Source organism: Ipomoea triloba, chromosome 9 (assembly GCF_003576645.1).
Source record: "Ipomoea triloba cultivar NCNSP0323 chromosome 9, ASM357664v1".
Classification (NCBI taxonomy): Eukaryota; Viridiplantae; Streptophyta; class Magnoliopsida; order Solanales; family Convolvulaceae; genus Ipomoea; species Ipomoea triloba.
Window position 1 is genome coordinate 31402254 of NC_044924.1, and position 23426 is coordinate 31425679.

General features: G+C 32.1%; 2 protein-coding genes across 3 annotated transcripts in view; one reads left to right on the forward strand and one right to left on the reverse strand.

Moving 5' to 3' along the window:
- Positions 1 to 23426, forward strand: part of LOC116031004 (putative pre-16S rRNA nuclease) — a 518904-nt gene that overhangs the window by 134632 nt on the left and 360846 nt on the right. The window lies entirely within an intron of this gene.
- LOC116030996 (polygalacturonase-like) lies at positions 19141 to 20968 on the reverse strand. The gene is made up of 4 exons (XM_031273418.1): positions 20484 to 20968; positions 20085 to 20374; positions 19727 to 19955; positions 19141 to 19568 (listed from the first exon to the last, which is right to left on the reverse strand). Exons 1-4 carry the CDS (start codon positions 20922 to 20924, stop codon positions 19350 to 19352), a joined length of 1179 nt encoding a protein of 392 aa, XP_031129278.1. The 5' UTR covers positions 20925 to 20968; the 3' UTR covers positions 19141 to 19349.

A 23426-nucleotide genomic window follows, 5' to 3' on the forward strand; every position in this document is an offset into this window, starting at 1 on the left:
TGATTTGTTTCCAGCTTAATATATGATTATTCCTTTGGTTTCAAAAAAAAAAAACAGAGAGAATAACTCAACAAACATCTCTAGAATATCTTCAATAACTTAGAATTTAAAAAAAAAAAAAAAAGAATAATGAAAGACTAATTCAAAGCAAAATTAATATACAATAGATATAACATTTTCTATAATGTATCTATCCATTGAAATCTCAGAACCATGATTGGTCACCCATGCTTGTGCAATTGATGTGAGCGATTCATAGACCTGAAGCATTGTTGGCCTTTGGTTAGGCATGAATTTCACACAATTCTTGGCTATTTGTAGGAATCCTGAGATGCTATCATCAAATCCTGTGTGTGTTATCACTTCATCTATTTGAAGTGGACTAGTTGTGCAGCTATCAAATATGATATCAGTAGAGCAGCTCATGAATTTATAAGCTTCCTTTCTAGTTATGAGCTGAAGAAGCACAATTCCAAAGCAGTACACATCTTTGGTGTAAGGGCTGAAATTGTCTCCATACTCTGCAGCTTTGGATAAAAGATTGCAACTTGAAGAAACAGTGCCATTGGAGTTCATGATTGTTGCCTCCCAGAATTTCGATATTCTCGGCTCAAAATTCTGATCCAGCAATATGCATTTGGAGGACAGGCCATTATGCACCACATTCAAGCCGGAACTGTAATGAAGCCATGACAGGGCTTTAGCTACACCAACTGCAATCTTCATCCTCAGACCCCAATCTAAGGCTCTTGCCCTGTCTTGTGTAGAGTGTAGCCACTCATGCAGGCTGCCATTCGGCATGTACTTGTAAACCAAAAGCTTTTCTTCCCCTTGGCAGCAAAACCCTAAAATGGGTACCAAGTTTTGATGTTTTAGTCTGCTTAAAGTTAGGATCTCAGAAGCAAACTCCTCATCCAAATTCTGTGTTTTGTGGAGCCTTTTGATGGCAAGAATCAAGCCATTTGGGAGTGTTGCCTTGTACACATTCCCTAGACTTCCAAACCCAACTACATTTTCCTGCCTAAAACTGGATGTTGCATTTGCCATTTCCATAAAACTTATTCTGCTAACAAACTTCTCTAGAATCAGAATCTGCAAAAACACATACTACAATCATAAGTGTTGGGTGGAGGTTGGTAAGGGCCAAGTCCAGTGCCATGTGGCTGGGAAAATTGTTGGGCAAAGGCCGATAAGGGGCCAAGGACCAAGTCCATGACTCTCAAAAATGTGATGGCAGTCTAAGGAAATAAAGTTGTGTCATCGTTACTAGCTATAACTTTTGGCATAGTGGTAAGTGCTTGATCCTAACAGCATCTTAAACAAACATAACAATAGTGGTGCTAGCCAAATTCTTACCTCATCATTGTTGTTGTCAATATCCTCTTGCTCAGAACATATACTTGTGCTGTTCATCTTTACTCTCTTGCCTATAGGTATGCTATTTGCAGCCGAACAGGGAAATCCAAAGAGGCGAATATATAACGATAGCATCATGAAAACCACCCAACCTGTCACAAAGCCAGTGATGAAGAAATCTTCACTACTGTGGTCTTTGTGGGCAACAGGTTTGCAGGGCTTCAAGGGACCTCCACAGAGTCCTACATTATTTGCATAACTATCTGCAGGAATACGAACATTATTATTATTTCCAAATGCTGGAATTGGGCCTGTCAAGCTGTTGTTTGCAACACTGAACATCTTCATGCGATCCAACAAAACAAACTGAGGTGGAATTTGGCCTGTTAGCTGATTGTTGTCTAGCTTGAGGACATTAAGGTAAGCACCGTTTGCCATGCTGACAGGAATCTCACCGGAGAATCGGTTAGAAGATAGATCCAACCATGTAACTTCTTCAATCATCTTTCCTATATCTGAAGGTATGGCCCCGTAAAATTGGTTCCCTGAAAGATCCAAACCCGTTAAGCTTGAACATTTCTCAATGCCTCCGGGGAATTGCCCCTTAAGCTCCATTTCAGAGAGTCGGATATTTAGCACTTTATTCTCATCGGCTGTCCAGCATTCAATTCCGATGAAGTTGCAGATGAACCCCTCAGTGTTATTATTGTCAAAGTTCCAACTATTAAGATACCCCAGAGGATCCTCCAGTGAAGCCTTGATTGATATCAAACAATCTATGTCGTTCTGCGACGCATGGATTGCACAAAAACTGTGAACAAGTGCAAACACCAGCCGGCATAACATAGTATATGTAGTGTAACATTTGGGACGACGACAGGGATACATTATCATCGTCTTTATACAATATAATATAATATATGTATGATGGTTTTAGGATGTCTGGTCTGCTTTATAGTTTATAGTACAGAGTACATATAATCTGATCTTCCTTAACATTCTCGTTGACCTTGGCTGCGGCTCAAGCACGGCGAAGGAAAAGAGATTTATTTTTCAGTTTTGGAGGCTGGAAGGGCTGGCTGATGTTAGGCCGGATGGATTCAATTATTATGTTTGACCTTTTCTTAATGTGGAAATAAAAAGACAAATGAAGTGTAAAAGGAGGTAAAACTTCTGCCACTTGTTTAGTGGAAATAAAAAGACAAGCTAGTATATACATACATCGCAATGTTAGGGTGACCCTAAGTGCGAGTCAAGCACGGTGAAGAAACTCTGCTTTCTTTGTCCAATCATCAATTGTTTCACTAATTTTAATTAAGCCAAGAACGCGTTTGCTGTAACATTGTCAATGGGCATAGCCAGGAAAGTTATGTCAACGGTCAAAATTATAGCAAACATTTACAAGTTCAATCAACATCATTACCTATTATATATACCATATCTAATTATATTATGTATGATCGATAATAATTTTAATAATACTTGACATCAATGTTAATCTATACTTTATAATTTTTCGCATAGCACAAAATCTATATAATACTCCCTCTGTCCTATTTTACCTGTCATATTTACTATTTATTGGTCAAACCAACTCTTTCTTCTTTGTTTATTTTATTTAGTAATTTTTTATTATTTTTAAATTTAATTTTTTGTGTTTAATAGTACTAATTTCTAAATATATAAATTTTATATATTAATGCTAAACTTAATATTATGAAAAATTAGATTAAAAATTACTTCAGTCAATCATCGTTAAACGAACCAGACAACCATTTTGGAATGGAGGTAGTAATAATCTTGCTTGTCACTCTTTTATATCAAATAAAAGTTGTTAATTACTTTGTTGGTAATTTTTCTTTTTACATATTTAACTGATATTCATTTTACTAATTAACTTAATATTTTAAAAGTTGAGGGGTGCACACAAAATTCAAAATCACGAATTAAAAAATCAAAATTAATTTTTTAATGTTCTGAATTTCCCCAACCGGCCATATTGTGGTCATCAGTTCTGTTAATTGTACAAAAAGTCTTTCAACGTTTCCTTGTGATACATATCATGCATAATCGAATACCACCTGACTTTTAAACTCCTTAAAAATTTTGATTGAATACGGCTGACTTTTAAAAACTCCCTAAAAATTTGAATTAAATATTTTTGAACTTTAAAAATTCATAAAAATCTTTAAAAGTCAATAAAAATTGTGATTGAATACACCCTAAGACAAGCCACTTTGACCAGTTGGGAAAACCCTCGTAGAAGACTCTAGCTTTCGGTCAACCAACGTAACTCAGTTAAACTAGAGAAAATAGATGCCAACGTTCACACAAGAAATAATGATTTTGGATTTTTGGGTGTTGGAGGCACAACAGCTAAATGCATGAAGATTGAAGACTGCTTCTTATCTAAAGCTAGCAGTACTACACAGTCAGCAATACAACAACAAGCTTTGATTTGTGTGTTCTGGGTGAAGCCAGTCTTGTAATCCAGACTTTATTACCACCCGACTTTATTACCATAAAACAAGCTAGTATATACATCGCAGGGTTGCATTATTACTACAGGCAACTCGCGGGGCGATTTACGCCAGATGAACTTCCAGCAGCATTGTTGCACAAGGCTTGAGCTGGTTGATTTCCGTAACTCAGGTTTATATCTTGTAGCTTTATTCCACTGCATGGAAATGCCTTGCTACAATCAAGCTTAAGCCCTACTGCTGTTGCAGATGATCCGTGGATGTCTTCATATGTCACCTCACTTATCTTCACCCCAGATACCTGCAAGTATATATATATATATATATATGTATAATAATAAAATTTATGGATGGTATGTATTGAGAATCAGATCAAAATTAAATTAAAGCTGCGCTGCTTACTTGGGTGGGACAGTTTTTTTTGTCGGGGCAGTATTGTTGGTCAATTATTATGGGAAATTGCACGTTAACCATGACAGAATGCTGAAAAACCACACCCTTTACAAATGCATTGCTAGGCCTGGCCCATGTCTTGATCCTCACACCATTCTGAGTTCCCCTAAATGTAGTGCTTTTTACTGTCACATTTTGGACTCCTGCCTCTTGTGCATTCCAGCCTAGGCTTCCAATGCTGCACAAAATATTTGTTAGGATCATAAGGACAAATTTACACATTGATCTTTTCGATCTAAGTCAGTCAAGTCAATTATGGGCGGTAACATACACTGGTTTGACTTTTTTGTGATCCTTTACAGACTAATTAAGATCACAAGACGAGACTTGAATGGTGACTGCAGGTTTCACTTTTCCTAAAAAAAAAAGCTAAAATAAAACAAGAATAAAGAACACACACACATATATATATATATATACCTTATTCCGTGGCCAGGGCCGCAGGAAACGTTTTCAATCCACAAGTTGGAGGTGCCGGGGCCTATTGAAACACAATCATCGCCGGTGCCAATTCTGGTGTTGAGTATGGTGACGCCGGAGGAATCTTGGATATGTATGCCGTCGGTGTTAGGGCTGTTGCCTGAGGCTGACACCTTCATCTTTTGTAGTCTCACATTGTTACACCCATCAACAATCACATGGAACATCTGGCTGTTTAATGAACTCATTTCACTCACTACTATGTTGTTTGAATTGTAAAACGCTATTGTCTGTCACACAAATTGCATACCACATCAATTACTATAATCTGATATCAAATCGAAATATGTATTTACGGTTTTAACTTTACCGTGGCACCGGAGGGGCAACTAGTCTTGCCGGAAGTTTTACAATCCCAGAGAGCAGCACCTTGACCATCCAATGTTCCACCGGCAATGGTGAGGCCAGACACTCTTTCAAACTTGAGCCAGTTTCCGGTGAAGCCGATAACCCGATAATCGGAGGGAGCCAGTAGGGTGCCATAAATCTGGATTCTGATGGCTTTAGCCTTGCAAGATTGGCCCCAAAAGGAAGCAGTTCCTAGCAGATACCTTCCTTGGGGCACAAGTATTGTGACATGTTTTGTTGATGAAGCACAAGCTGCAGCCCATGCATTGAGAAAGGCTTTTGTTGAGTCTGTCTTCCCATCTGGTTTGGCTCCAAACTTCTGCACATCATATGTGATCTTGGCAGCTGATGAATGCTGAAACAAAAAGATCACGATGATGAAATATGGAAGAGCAAGAAGAAAACTCCAACTTTTCATCATCTTCACTGTTTTGCTCGATATATTAGAAATCTATTGATTTAATTTTGTGAAGGTACATACTATACATATATATAGACTTCTAAGTTGAGTGCATGGCTGTTACGATGGCAGATCAAGGATCATGGAGTAATGACCACCAATTAATGGAAGATATGCAATATCAACGAGAATATATATTACCTTACCTGCAGAATGAATCCAGCCATTAGGAGGGAAGATTGCGCTCCCAATGGCAGATTCAGAAATCTTTATCAGTGGGGTGAAAGATTAAAAATTAATGAGATATTTTGATTTTGAAAAAAAAAATACTTAGTGACAGAGGGAGTCATAAATATTGTTAATTAGGATGAAAAATTAAAATACATCAAAATGAGATTAAAAAAATATTCAAAACATATGAAACATAATTAATTAAATAAAATAATTTGAATAGAAAACATGTACTCAAAAAAAAAATTGAATAGAAAACATAGCTAGGATAAATTAGGAGTTTGCGTTTCGGTTTTTCGGTTAAAAAAAAAAAAGTTAAACCATTCGGTTTTACATTAGAATTCGGTTCAGTTTATGATCCCCAAATTCTAACATTTCCTAAGCGACAATGCGATCGGAGGGCGCCGCGACATAACCAGGCACCGTAATAACTATACATGAAACATCACGTAACACAAATCTAAAATCTAATATCTAAATATTAAATACCAACATAACAAATTAACAATTCAAACAAATTAAAATAAAAAATAAAAAATAAAATTGAAATTAAAATTTCAAAACTGAAATTTCTTATTGGAATGAATTTGGAATTTGTAAATATATATTAATTAATTATAATATATATTTATATTTAATTAAAAACCGTTCGATTTTTCAGAACCGTTCAGTTCTTCTAAAACATGAACTAATCGGTTTTTTTAGTTCGGATAATCCGAACCGTTTTGCTCAGCCCTATGATAAATCACTAATATTATTATTAATATTAAAAATGAGATTCAAAAATACAATGTTACAAATAAAATATTCACTACAAATTCATGCTATAGGATTTGATTATAGGATTTGAACCCCTAATTAACATTTAGGGAAAAACTAGATATCTTGACATCTAAGCTACCTTATCCTTTAATTAAATTTATGTAAATTTACTATATATATATATGGGATGGGGGTGGAGAGTGGAGTCAACTGCCCCCATTGTGGTTCTGCTATTGGATGCTCCACTCGCAACATAAGGGAAAGTAAGGAACCAAGATTACCACTATTATTAGAGAATATTCTGCATATCAATTATCACTTTCTTCTTCATGTCTATTTTACCATATTCTAAAGCTAAAATTAGGTAAAGAGCCACGCATTAGGCTAAATAATATTTAAGGAACCACTTTGTATGGTTAATAATAAAGTCTGCTCAAAAGATTTCAATTGTTGATTGTTATATGTTCTACATAACAATGGCTTCATGCACCGTACCATATTTATACACAATAGGTAAAATGATGCTCTAATTATCCACATTGTTCTCAGTGATACAGTTAACTAGATAATTACACGATTTTAAATTTAAATCTTCATGAGAAGAAAAACTGTCAATTAACATTTTTAGTTTGAACGTGAACTAGCCCACCTAGTATGCACTTCTAGGTGGCCGGTGGCCTCGAAATATTTCATGTTATTACGGAGTAGTTGCTATCATCTCATCATTAGGCTAGGGGCATTAATTAATTAATGCAGAGTAAAAGACTCAATAATTGGATTCATATGATTTGGATAAGCCATGTGATTAGAAAACAAGCTAGGTATGCAACGTGCATGAATGTGGGAATATAGTATTATGCATTAACATATAACAACGGAAAACGACATCCTCCGTGTAGTCAACTTCTCACATGATCTCAGTCTGGGTTTCCATTGTTAACTGCAAAGAATCTGGGCAGTGTCATGAGAAGAAGAATGTGCCTATCATCGTATAGTATCATGGGCCGATACAATAGCCAATAAATTATATATATATATATAGTCATATGGTCAGATACTGTAATGGAGAATGTTATAAGTACGGCCAGCCTATATAGATGTTTAGTTCAGAAATTTTCTTTTTTTGAAAAATAGTTCAGAAATTTAAATGGACTAGAATTCCAAGAATTTAACAAGTTAGATGTAATAGATGGTTATCCAAATTTGTCCAACAGTTAGTTTAATAATAACACAATTACTTGCAACAAAATTCGATTTATTTATGAAAATACCACCCCATCGTTTTTTAAAAATTACATATACTCCATAATTCATTGGTCTGAACACGTAGACCTTGCCAACTAAGGATGCATAACTACTTTTTCAACCTGAAAGCTCAAACCCACAACCTCCCATATAAAGGAGTAACTTGCTTGGCGAATTGAATTTGTTTGAATTTATATAATATATAATAATGGACCATATATGTGATTAATCTGTTGGAAATAGAGTTTTGAACCATATGTATGTGCATCATTTTTAGTTGGGCTCTTGGCCAACAGTTTAATAGAAGATTCATTGAATTGGGATCCGTTTGGCAACGGCATACAATTGTCAAAACATAACAGTTTATTATATTGCTTCACTATTGCAAACCCACAAATTCAATGATTTAGGCAAATCATAGTGGTTAGGCCAATATATATAATTATTCATAATCTATCCATATGCATGCATACTGATTGCTTGTCATATCAGAAGCCATTCTCTTGCTTGAACTGCAGTCATGGAAGCCATGTAGTGCTTTGATTTGAAGGTAGTCAATCAATTAATTATGTGTGAGCTGAGTTATTAGTATATAATAAAAGTGTTCGATAAATGATGAATTTGTCAATTTTTAACGAATTTGATTAGTTTAGTGGTTTAATTTGGGAACTCTCAGTATGCATATATCAGCTCATTTGAAGGGTGCCTGTTGTAAGGCACCGGGGCCATCCCCTAGATTAAAAAAAAAAAGAAAAAAAAAAAAAGAAAAAGTGGTCTTCTCAAAGTATTCTCCCAAACAAGGCAAACGTTGTAGTAATTTTATGCTTTTCGGTGACAAATAATTTTCCGTCATTGTGAATTTCATTATTAATTATCATTTACTAAATTCATTATATTCATTGTTGGGTAAAAATCTAGAAGATATATAAGTCCAGCCTCCTACCACCTGGTGTTGATTTGAAATCTGGCATTAGTAGTTACAGGTATATATATAGAAATAAAATCACACATTTATTTTTAACTATATAACTTTAGATATAACTATGCACGGATAAAATTTATGTTACTATAAATTTAAATAGAAAATTTGAAAAATCTAAATATTTTAAAATGTACAATATAATAATATATTTGTAATTCCATATATTTGGTTAAGTATCTATTTTCATAGCATATAAAATTTAAATTTAAATTTTGTATAATTAATATAGTCTCTAATTAATCATGTACACATTTAGATAAATTTATAGAAAAAACTTACATAATTAATTTCATTTATTCCTAAGTGTATTTCATATATATTATGATTCAAACAATATGAATAATAACTAAGAAAATTATATTTAAAAAAGATGCAAATTTTAATTTTTGTATTAGTAAAAAAATTTGAACGACCCATGTTTAATTGTTTTGTATTAGTAAAAAAATTTGAACGACCCATGTTTAATTGTAATTATTTAGTAAAAAAATTTGAACGACCCATGTTTAATTGTAATTATGCAATTATTATTATTATAATTGTTAACTTATTTATCATAATAATTATTAGTCAATTATATTAATATACATACAATCAATTTTTTAATTACTGTAATAATTATTAGATAATTAAATTAATATTGTACAATTATACTTTAATACTTTAAATATAAATGTTATATATATATATATATATATATATATATATATATATATATATATATATATATATATATATTATCCAGCCACTTCTGTTATTATATATATAACCTATACATTGTGGTCTGATAGAGTGTTTTGCATTTTTAGTCCTACGACTGTAGTGACGCTATTAGAATTGATCCACGACTTTCAAACTTTGCAATTTCGGTCCACGACTGTAGTGGCGCTATTAGAATTAATTTCTAAATGATTAAATTTGCTACATATCTTTTTAGAAATTAATTAGTTTTAATTTTAATTTGTTTACCAAAATCAAAATGATTTTAGAGTCTAGTCTGACATGATCACATACTTTTTAGAAATGAATTAGTTTTTTTTTTTCAAAAATGGATGGCGTGTTGAAGACGCCAATCAATGTTTTCTTGCTTGAAAGAGAAAATTTTTTTAAACATGTAAATGCCCATTTAACCATGCTTGAAAGGGGAAAAAAATTCGGCCAAAAAATGACAAAAAATATGCACAATTTTTTTCCGACGAAAAATTGACCAAAAAATTCGCCGGAATTTTTTTTCGGCGAAAAAAAACTACCGGAAGGACCATTTTTGCAAAAGAAACAATAGTCGTTGACTGAAATTACAAAGTTTAAAAGTCGTGAATCAATTCTAATAGTGTCACTATAGTCGTGGGACTAAAAATACAAAAAACTCTGGTCTGATATAACCAAACTCTTGGTAGCTCGCAATTACTTGCGCACTTAAATGAGTTCCATAGTGACATAGTGTACGTTCATCTACTTTAGTGCCAAACTATATAAATAATTGATCGCCACTCCAAGAACAATGCAGCTAACTACTTAATCAAATCATTCAATTCAATATAATATATTTCATATTTTTTTTAATCCAAATAAAACATAATAGTCGGTATTAATGTATCAATGATATATAATTTTTNTTTTTTTTTTTTTTTTTTTTTTTTTGGTTACAATATAATGAAAAAACCTTTATATGAGGCAAACACTTTATGTTCAAATGAGTTTATTGATAAATTTTGATTGCCAATGTAAGACTTCTACATTTGTTTAATTAATTGTCTAAAAAATGGTCTCGCGAGATTTTATAATCTATTATTCAATTTTTAAGTTGATTTTTAAAACCGATTGCAACATACTGTTGAGAATTTAATTTTTGTTCAAATGTTGAGAACCAGATCACTTTTAGTCTTTTACCCTCCTAAGGTATGCCAACGTCCATGGTGGACGTGTTTGTTTATTTTAATGATGAATGACTAAAGCTTGTGTAGAGTGAGATCTATTAATTCATAATAACCAATAAACCGGTAACTTTATCCCATTTCTTCAATAAGAGATTCAAATATAGAGATTTCAACAAATTCGTTGGGATGTGATTAGCATGGCATAGTAAACTCTCTCAAAAACTGTCAAAGCAAAGTACAACCTGATCATACACAATGTCAACACAAGCAAAATATACTACAAAGAATGCAACATTGTGTGGAAACACAATCTTGAAGTGCTAAGCTAAGAATATTTTAAAAACGCACCACACAACATAATATATCAAATCATTCAATATAATATATTTCACATTTTTTTAATCCAAATAAAGCATAATACTCCGTATTAATGTATTTTTTTAATCCAAATAAAGCATAATACTCCGTATTAATGTATCAATATAATCCAAATAAAGCATAATACTCCGTATTAATGTATCAATAATATACAAAATTAGCATAATACTCCGTATTAATGTATCAATAATATACAAAATTAAAAAAATACTCCGTATTAATGTATCAATAATATACAAAATTAAAAAAACAAAACGTATTAATGTATCAATAATATACAAAATTAAAAAAACAAAAAAAAAACAAAACAAATAAACCAATCAAAAAACAGTAGTGATTAGCGCCAAATAATAAATCATAATAATAAGAATTAGTAAAACAACCGTGGTTAGCCGTGAAACAAAAAATAAATTAAGCAAATATAAATAAACAACATAAACAAATTTAAATAAACAAATATAAACAATATAAACAAAAAACTTCCAATATACTTCCACATCTTCGAGCACAGATTCTAAGGTTGCTACTCGATTGTTTTTTATTTCGTAAAGACGAATCAGTTGTACTTTTATTGCTCACACAGTACTGTAGGCATTTATCTTATTTAGTAAAACAAAAATAAGGACCATTATATGTAGATTTTGTTTGTGTAATGAGGCTAAAGTGGTAAGATGGAATGGAAAATGTGAAATTTGTTACATGATTTATATAGTGGTACTGGAATAGTTTATTTGGAAAACTTTAAAAATATGCTAATTGATTAGAAGACATATGTATCAGAATAATTTGCAAGCAATTTGCCTTTTTTTAATGTAATTTGCCTTTATATTAGCATTCAATTTGTCTTATTTTGTATGCAATTCACCTTTTTCAATTAGATCAATAGTTTTATTTCCCTTTTTTGTATGCAATAGATTTAGGATAAATATTGAAATTATAGATGACACAAGATTGAAAGAGAGACAATCAGCAAAGAGGACTATATATGCATATATATTCAGCATCAGACGATTTGGATTTGTTTATAAACTTCATTAACTTCCTTCATATGCATGTAACGTATGTCGTCTTATGATTTGCAGATTTTTGTTAACAAAAATACAATATGTATTTTTTTTTAATTATGTGGCTAAAATAGTGAGATAAATCGGAAGATGTGGAATTGATAAGGTTATATAATTCTTTAAATGCATGATTTATATAGTAGTATTGAAATTGATTAGATAAAAAGTATATTAGGAAAAATATAAAAATCAACCAAATAAAAGGTGAAAAATTGGTTTAATAAGTAATATATGTATAGTAATTTGTGTAATTATTGAATTAATTACCATATATAATATCTTTATATTAATTTGTCTAATTATTAATTTAATTAACAAAATAATTATTAGTCAATCATATTAAAATCTATTCAGTCAATTCCATAATTAGAAAAATAATAATTCCTTAATTACATTTAATTTATACAATTAATTTCTTAATTCCTTAATTAGAATAATAATAACAATAATAATTGCAATTAAAATTAATTAATTAATTGTGTGGATTTTTTTTTAAAATTTCTTTGCCATACAAGATTCGTTTGTATTAAAATCTATTCAATTAATTCCTTAATTAACAACAATTCCTTAATTATATTTAAATCTATTCAATTAATTTCTTAATTTTAGAAAATAGTAATATCTATATAGTAATATGTATCATTATTAGTTTAATTAGAATAATAATTATAATTATTTGTGTACTAATATGAAGTCTAAACCATAATTAGCTTTATTACAATTAATTTGTTAATTTCTTAATTATAATTGTAATTAGATTAATTCCTATATATATATATATATATATATATATATATATATATATATATATATATATATATATATATATATATATATATATATATATATATATGTATGTATGTATGTATGTATGTATGTATGTATGTATGTATAGTAATATGTATAATTATTAATTTATTTAGAATAATAATCATTATTATAATTACAGTTAATTACAATTAATTTAATAATTGTATGATTTTTTTTTAAAATTTATTTGCCAGGATTCAATCATTTTAAAATATATTCAATTAATTCTTTAATAAGCAAAATAATCATTTCTTAATTATATTTAAATCTATTCAATTAATTCGTTAAATTAGGAAAATAGTAATATAGGTATAGTAATATGTTCTAATAAATATAATTGTTAGTGTAGTAATCTTAAGTCTGACAATTATGTTGTGATTCATCAAAACCGCTGAAATAGTTTTGTTTTCAATAACAATATTGTGTTGTTTTTCGTGCTGTTGAAGAATAGTTATGGATTTGTGCGATCAGTACATGTTGAGAAGATGAAGATTACTTTGAAGTTTAAAGTCATTTGCAAATGTAAAAGATGAAGATTGCATTGGAAAAAATGAATATTACTTGGCTATGATTTGTGCGATCAGTGCTGAGATGATGAAGATTGCTTTGAAGTTTAAAGACATTTGCAAATGTAAATGATGAAGATTCTATTGGAAAAGATGAATATTACTTGGAATGATTTGTGCAATCAGTGCTGAGATGATGAAGATTGCTTTGAAGTTCAATGTCATCTACAAATGGAGAAGATGAAGATTGCACGGGAGAAGATGAATACTCTTAGAGGGATTTGTGCGATCAGTGCTGAAAAGATGAAGATTGTTTAGAAGTTCAAGGCCATCTGCAAATAGAGAAGATGAAGATTGATCTGGAGAAGAAAAATATTGCTTAGGAGGTGACTCATGAGAAATTAGAAAGGAGGAATTAAGATCCTAAACATAGTTAGATAGATGTATTTATAGGTGCAAATACTTGTAAAATGACATTTTTGTCCAACGGTTAATATTACAAAAATAGCCCTAAGTTTTGGGGAGGAAACTTGGCTAGACACTTCTATTATTATATATATATATAGATATAGATATAGATAGTAAGCATTTGATTAGACAATTGGTATCAGAACAAATCATATCTTCAATCACTAAACTATGATTTTCTATAACTTTGGTTAACTCATGACACTATTTCAATTGTCATTATATTATTAACATTAATGGTGTCATGGGGCTTAGGCCCAAAAATAAATGGGCTAGATGGTAGAGTTCTTGGAATTTAATTTATTGATATTATTGAGGCAAATTATACCGTGCACCATGGTGCACATAGCAATGTGCACCACGTACGTAAACGACGTTGTTTTGAGCATTGTAAATTAATCGTCTCTTTTTTTTGAAATCATGTTTCCTATTTTGGCCGGTCTGTGTATTATGTTAATATTCTGTGTATTTTAGGTAATCGTTCTGTGTATTCCAGGCAATCATTCTGTGTATTCTAAGCAAACGTTCTGTGTATTCATGTTAGTAACACATGTTGTGATGTGTTTGTGCATTCGAATGTTTAGGAGGATGAGTTCTTTGTATTTTGTGTCAATATTCTATGTATTGATGTTATTAACCAGGTTGTGATGTGTTTGTGCATTCGAATGTTAGGAGGATGAGTTCTGTGTATTTTGTGTCAATATTCTGTGTATTCTGGGCAAACATTCTGTGTATTCTAGGCAAACGTTCTGTGTATTCTAGATAATAATTATGTGTATTATAGATAATGAATCCCCTGGAATCATTCGCGTCCGCGTCCACTAACATCGAAACGACGTTTTGAATCGTGGTGCAGGGTATAACGATTGTACTATTGATGCCTAAAAGGTTGCAGGACTCAAGTTAATCTAAAATGTATGCATAGTCGTTGTGGCTAGAGCTGCTAATTGAAACAATAAACATGTTGTATTAGTAAAGGAGGGCTAGGCAATGGTGCGATCCTAGGTGGCCAAGAGGTGAACAATGTTGATCGGGTCTTGACAATCACTCGTTTCACGTTATAATTGGAGAGAGCCACTATTAAAAGGTGTCCTTACCCCCTATTCTATCTTCATCTTCATCNAAGATTGCTTTGAAGTTCAATGCCATCTACAAATGGAGAAGATGAAGATTGCACGGGAGAAGATGAATACTCTTAGAGGGATTTGTGCGATCAGTGCTGAAAAGATGAAGATTGTTTAGAAGTTCAAGGCCATCTGCAAATAGAGAAGATGAAGATTGATCTGGAGAAGAAAAATATTGCTTAGGAGGTGACTCATGAGAAATTAGAAAGGAGGAATTAAGATCCTAAACATAGTTAGATAGATGTATTTATAGGTGCAAATACTTGTAAAATGACATTTTTGTCCAACGGTTAATATTACAAAAATAGCCCTAAGTTTTGGGGAGGAAACTTGGCTAGACACTTCTATTATTATATATATATATAGATATAGATATAGATAGTAAGCATTTGATTAGACAATTGGTATCAGAACAAATCATATCTTCAATCACTAAACTATGATTTTCTATAACTTTGGTTAACTCATGACACTATTTCAATTGTCATTATATTATTAACATTAATGGTGTCATGGGGCTTAGGCCCAAAAATAAATGGGCTAGATGGTAGAGTTCTTGGAATTTAATTTATTGATATTATTGAGGCAAATTATACCGTGCACCATGGTGCACATAGCAATGTGCACCACGTACGTAAACGACGTTGTTTTGAGCATTGTAAATTAATCGTCTCTTTTTTTTGAAATCATGTTTCCTATTTTGGCCGGTCTGTGTATTATGTTAATATTCTGTGTATTTTAGGTAATCGTTCTGTGTATTCCAGGCAATCATTCTGTGTATTCTAAGCAAACGTTCTGTGTATTCATGTTAGTAACACATGTTGTGATGTGTTTGTGCATTCGAATGTTTAGGAGGATGAGTTCTTTGTATTTTGTGTCAATATTCTATGTATTGATGTTATTAACCAGGTTGTGATGTGTTTGTGCATTCGAATGTTAGGAGGATGAGTTCTGTGTATTTTGTGTCAATATTCTGTGTATTCTGGGCAAACATTCTGTGTATTCTAGGCAAACGTTCTGTGTATTCTAGATAATAATTATGTGTATTATAGATAATGAATCCCCTGGAATCATTCGCGTCCGCGTCCACTAACATCGAAACGACGTTTTGAATCGTGGTGCAGGGTATAACGATTGTACTATTGATGCCTAAAAGGTTGCAGGACTCAAGTTAATCTAAAATGTATGCATAGTCGTTGTGGCTAGAGCTGCTAATTGAAACAATAAACATGTTGTATTAGTAAAGGAGGGCTAGGCAATGGTGCGATCCTAGGTGGCCAAGAGGTGAACAATGTTGATCGGGTCTTGACAATCACTCGTTTCACGTTATAATTGGAGAGAGCCACTATTAAAAGGTGTCCTTACCCCCTATTCTATCTTCATCTTCATCACCTTTAGATCAGAGCATTTTCAATTTCTCTCTTTATTAAGTCAACACATCAGTGTTCAAATCTTACTCCAAGCATGTCCTAAGGGCTAAGACCCCGAGTCAAGCCTTGACCCACTTTATTTAGGCTTGAGCCATTGTTGAGTGCAACCCTTCTTATTATTTATTTATTATATATAGCCCAATTGTGAATATTATTTGGGTTAGTATCCAATTAATGTTATGAATTTTTTTTTTCATCTTTTGTGTATTGTTTTACCCAATTTTATGATAAGTCTAATCCCGTAAAACTATTAATATAATACGGAGTATATATTTAGAATGTAATTGAACTTGATCCAAGAAATTTTTGTGGTTAGGCCAATCAAAGTTGGCAATCCTTGATTTAAAACTAAAATAAACAACCTTCATAGTTAACTGTTTCATACTTAGCCCTTTCTATACTTTGAATTGATTTTATGTTCTCGTTTGACCTCAAATTCCGGCTGATTCATTGTACTAATGCCAAGACAAGGAATGGTCAGGATTAATACACGTACCATGTTTCAGGGGATTCAATTCCTTAACTTATTTCAGGCAAATTTTGTTTTGGGAGTTAATTTTGGTTGTGATGTGATGCCATATTTTGACTTTTGTAACATTTTTCGAAGCCCACAACTCTCCAACTATTCCACATGCGTCCTAATATGCTATGCTACTGCCCACATGCTTTGGGAAAAACTTTATTTCAAATTTCAATTTTAATATACATTTTACTTTGAAGATTTGTCGTTGCGTAACGTGCGTTGGCTATCCCAATGCATAACATGATCGATGTTGAAAATATTGGCATGTATATCTCAATTGTAATATCATTATATTTTTCGTGTTTTGTTAAGACATATAATTCAATATCTTTTGATATGAACATGAACATAATGTGTACGCATTAAGCATGTCATGACTTTTAAATTCGTGCATAACTATTTAATAAAAAACTTTAACTAGGTTTCGGAAGAGGTGATCGACCGTGTGAATGGAACATGAATGTATGATTTTCTTTTGAATAGTCATGAGTTCAATTTTTGTCCAACACCCTCTCAGTCAATCTCATTGGATAAAGCATTTCTAATGCAATTTATCCTCTTTTTTTTTTTTTTTTTAATGTTATATGGTGACTAACATTTATCCATTCACACTCCAAAATAATAGTTACAAGTTTTTTTGTCATAAAAACATAACAAAAATATAACTTTATTTTCTTTTATATATATATATATCACGTCAACATCATCATTCTTTTTCCTAAGAGTCTTGATTTAGTTAGTTCCAAAATGAAACTTTTGAAAATTATTGAGGTTTGGGTAATGAGCATGTTAGTAGCACCCTATGTTTCATGCCATTACTAACCTAATAATATAATTCTATCATGTGGGAAAACCGAAACGGATTTGGTGGGCCAGAATGCTGACTCTTTTATGTTCATCCACAGAACCCCACCACAACGTCAATAGATACCAAAATTCAAATAGTTACAACCTTTTTTTTTTAATACTAAATAGTTACAACCTAAGTGCCAAATATGATGAGTGCACAATCGTGAGTATAAAAAAAAATGTTACTAATTTTGTATGAAACTTGAGCAATCACTCTACAAAATAGTTGTATTGATATCTTGCAATATATAAAATGAAGGTTTTTTTTTTCTTTTCCATATAACATGTTGTAATTGACTAACTGTCAAATTTGGACGCCTATCATTAGTTAATTAATAATGATATGTCAGTTTGTCACTAAATATATATTTGTTGTTTTTCTATGTTATAACATTAAAATTATTGTTTTAAAAAAAAGTATTGACCATGTATTGCGTCAGTAAATAAGGAAATTGATGATATTTAGCATGTGATGATACTTGATTTGTACCTTACGGCGGGCGGCTGCTTATTGTAGGTTTTGTTACTTCCATTTCAAGCAATATAATTGCAGTTTTTTTTTTTAAATTAATTTGAATTAATTGAAACTCAACACCAAACTATATACTTTTACACATAAGAGTTTAATTCAAACCTAAATCCTCAATGTTTTTGGCGGAAATAATAGAATCCCTACCATGTCGCTTCACTGGACCAATTCGATGCCCAGTTATAATCGTTGTAATGTCATCATGCATATACCATACCCCTATTGAATTAATCCACTATTACTACCCTAGATAGGACTGTAAACCTTTCACGCAAGCTTCTGACTTCTAACCGTATTCAAGTCACAACAAACTCTAATTTCACTTTGAGTGTGTGAGAGCTCCAAAAAAAATAGTTAAAATAGTATAATATTATATTTCTTTGCTTCTTAATCCTCATATACAATATACCTATTTATACTAAATTACTAACACATGTAATAATTAAACTATTAAAATTATACATACTACACAAAGTAATAAATATACATAATTTTCTCCTGTGCATGTATGTGCTTTTCATTCTAGGGGTGTAGCCACAAGACGTATCTACTAAACTTAGGACCTATTTGTTGTCCCTCAAGCGTACCAAGCCAATATATATATATATAATATGTTATTTTCAATTCTCTTGCATGCCTAAATTACTCTCATTTCCATTACTAATCTTTTTAAGTAACCAATATTATTTGTTTAAGTAACCAATATTATTTGACAGTAGCTAAGAAATCAATTGCATGCACACAAATTATATAATAATAAATGATAAATAATTTATTTTTGGGATTTTGATGAAGATCAGAGATAGATGTGAATTAGGTGACATATATAAGATTTTGCAGGGAAATAAATTCAAATAAGTATTGGTTCTAAATTTTCATTCATTCAAAAAGACAAAAGTGTATATAGTATTATGGTGAGTAATGTATATATGGTATACATTTGTAGAAAGACCAAATGAGACGTCAACAGTACAGTACAGCCTCAACTAATAAGCAGCAAATTAAATTATAGTTATATTACTTCAATATAATAATCTAAAAAGCAGCTTGACTAGAGCTAGAGGCAGCTTGCCGGCTTAACTAAACCGGAAGACGTCCCGCCGGCGTTAGAGCAAGAGGCTTGAGCCGGGTGATCTTTGTATGTCAGGTTTACATCGTCCAACGTTATACCATTGCAGGGTTGTGTCTTGCTGCAGTCAAACCTCATCGCAACTTCAGTAGCTGATGTTCCATGTATGTCTTGGTACTTTATGTTGCTTATCTTCACGCCAGAGCCCTGAGATAATTAACCAACAAAAATGTTAATTAACATATATAGCAATCGTGCATAATCAAAGACGTTAATTAATTAAGGAATATATTGTTGATGATTTCATTTTCTGTACGTTTTCGTTGTTTTTAAGGTTTTGAGGACAGTAGTAAGTATTGATTGACCTGATGAGGACAGTTTTGGTCGTTAGGACAGTAGTTTTGGTCGATGATGATGGGGTTTTGTACGTCAGACATGACTGCGTGTTGGAAAACAATATTTTTCACAAACCCCTTGCTTGGCCTTGCCCACGTTTTGATCCTCAACCCATTTTCGGTGCCGGTAAACGTAACGGTTTTAACCGTCACATTTTGTACTCCAGCCTCTTGCTCTTCCCAACCTAAACTCCCAATGCTGCACACAAACATATATAATTAACAAAGATTCCTTAATTAAGATTCATGTTCATTTGTCAAGAAAAGGCCGGCGCCTCAATGGAATCAAATTGTTTGTTTAAGGAATGGATGTTTTAGACGGACCGACCTGATTCCGTGGCCGGGGCCGCAGGCGATGGTTTCAATCCACAAGTTGGAGTTGCCGGGGCCCATGGAGATACAGTCGTCGCCGGTGCCGATGTGGGAATTCAAGATTGTTACACCCGACGACGATTGAACGTGGATTCCGTCGGTGTTGGGGCTGTTTCCGGGAGCTGAGATCTTCACTGCTTGTAACTTGGCGTTGTGGCAGCTGTCAATGCGAATGTGAAATTTCTGACTGTTTTTTGAACTTAGTCCGTTGATAACAACGTTGTTTGAGTTGTAAAACGCCAGTGTCTGTACGTACATATATATGTATTTACCAAAAGTTAGAAAAAAAAAATAGTTTCTATATATATATATCAATCATGATGTATATATATATGATTTAAGATTGTGTACATACCGCAGCTCCGTCCGGGCAACTCTTGCCGGAATTTTTGCAGGACCAAAGAGCAGCGCCCTGAGCGTCTAGGGTTCCGCCGATAATGGAAACTCCGGTCACCCTTTCAAATTTGATCCAATTATCACCCTTTCCAATCACATTGTAGTCCGATGGAGCCGCAAGCGTGCCATCAATTTGAAACGAAATGGCATTGCTCTTGCATGTTTGCCCCCCAAAACTCACACTCCCAACCAAGAACCTTCCCGCCGGCACATAAATGGTGGCCGGAGCAGTGGAGGCACAGGCCGCCGCCCATGCCGCCAGAAACGCCTTGGTGGAGTCAGTCTTGCCATCGGGTTTTGCTCCATAGCTTTGAATGTTGTACTTAGCATTGGCTGCAAATGTACATGTTACGTACATAGAGATGAAGACAAGTGAGGAAAAAAGTTTGCACACTGCCATGTTTGTGTGTATATGATGATGGATTGTATGTATTGTAGAGAGCTGGAGAGAGGTGCGGTGAGAAGTTGAAGATGAGAAGAGGGTATTTATAGGCAAAGGAGTGAACAGTTGATCTAAGAAATTGAACAATGCATGCATGTATATATAAATCATGTGTAGCATTTGTCAATGTTTAACTAACAATTGATCATTTATCTGTCATTCCATGCCAGGTCAGCTTCATGCCTTCATTTCTTTATGTATTTATGTATGTTTCAAATATTTAGTATGAATCACCTGAAGGGCCTTAAAATCATATCCTTTCGATTTTAGTTGCGCTTTCCTCATTATTATACAAGTTATTATATATCATACTATCTATAAATTAAATATAATACTACTCCATATATTAAAAATATAAGATGACTAGAACCAAACCAAGTGGAATAGCATATACAAATTTAAAGCACACGCTCGATTATCACCTATAACAAAATGGATAAGAGTTTTGGGTAAAGATCTGGAGAACCAAGTCTAGCTCCTACTTTCAAAATGTAACGTTAGTTGCTACCATAAATATAAGAAAATAAAATTACACCCAGTTATAATTTTTGGCGCAGAATTACATGCTTAGATTTGAAGAATTGGTATCCAGCATGAAATACATTCATCCCTAGCGTAATTAACTTTTTTAAAAAATTAGGGCAATGAATACAAAAATATGAAAGAAATCTTGGGAAGCTTGACCATACAAGTTAAAAATTTGACAGAAAATTAAATGGGAAGCAAGTGCATTATCTAAGATTTAGGCACGTATTGAGCATTAAATCAAGACAGTGGGTCCCAACTCACAAGCGAAATTGTCAAACTTTCTAGTTTCTACTATTCTTAATTTGCCTTCTTTTTTAGGCAAGTTCTCCCATAAGAACGTCTCACGAATCATCATCTGTGAAATAGGTCGATTTTAAGTATTATATTTTTATCGCACAAGTATCACAATTTCACATTCTGAGTAACTCTTCAACTTTTAATATTATTATATTTTGATTTTAAAGTATTATACTTTTCATTAAAAAAAATCACTTTTTTCGTCATAAGTATTAAATTTTTTCTCTTATGTAACAATTAAACAATTTATCCATAATTAATACGTAATATTACATTTTTCTCATAAGTAACTATTCAACCCAAAATATTACATTTTGATTTAAAAATATTATATTTTTGTGTCAAAAGTATTAATTACAATGTTCATTATAAGTAACAAATAATTTATTCTTGACTGATATTACATGTTTTTGTGTGTTAATTTTCAATATAATCTGACATGTCTCACAAATAAAGATTTATGAGACGATCTCACATGAGATTTTTTTTTTTTTTTGGTATAAAAATGGCCGGGGATTGTAGGTCAAAAATGAGCTCATTTTATATAGATAAATGTGTACTCTAAAAAATAAATATATCACCTTTAATAATTTATATAAACACGATTGCATGTGTATTGCATGTCCTCCTTTTTGCGTACTAAGCTTTTCAACTCTGATCTGATCTTGTTATTCGATCTTCTCAACATGCATGTGTATTATGTTTCAATATGAAAGTGTTGAAAATAAATCTTTAAGGTTTGGGCTATGATGAGCTGATGAGCATGCATGTTAATTACTACGATAGGACCACCCTAGCTATCTATGCTTCATACCTGCCTAATTCATATAGGCTTTAATTTCCTGTGCCCCAAAATGCTGACGCTTTACAGCATCGGCATTACGTCATCAACACCCACTGCACCAATTCAAAACTAAACTAGTTACAAAAATATTGCCATACTCCATTGCAAAATAATTGCATGAATATTTAATTTCTTCATTTATATTAACATCGTATCCTTAAAAAAAGTTATCATATCTTTTCTTTTTGTTAGTACTATTGACTCTGTTACAGTGCTCGGCTAGGTGCCGGGACTTGGGCTGGTGCGGTATGTGCGGCACATGGTGCGGTCCAACACGATTGTATCCTCCCTTATCTCGCAGGGTATTTGGGAATTATTTAGTATAAAAGCATTCTATTTTGTCTTGTTGGGACATGACCTATCATCTTGTAATGGCTTGACATAATTCTGATCTTTAATGCAAATTAAATCTTGTCTTTGCGACTTGAATTCTTTGTCTTATCATTACAATATCTTTATCTTTATTCCTTGTTATTTATCATTTAATTATTAGGTTAATTGAGTCGGACCACCAGAGTCAATTTAATACATCACCATCTTTAATTATTATTATTATTATTATTATTATTATTATTTGAAACAAATTGAATTTCCATCTTCAATGTTAATTGTCATTGGAAATCAAATCAATGACTTTGCGTTATGAGACGTCTTCCGTTTCTTTTACCCGGAGTTTGGAAAGATGAGGCTTTAAACATTATGACAGATTGTAAGTGTTTACGTACCATAAAAATAAAAAATAAAAAATAAATACATATATTTAATTGGTATATGAAACACATTTCAAATTA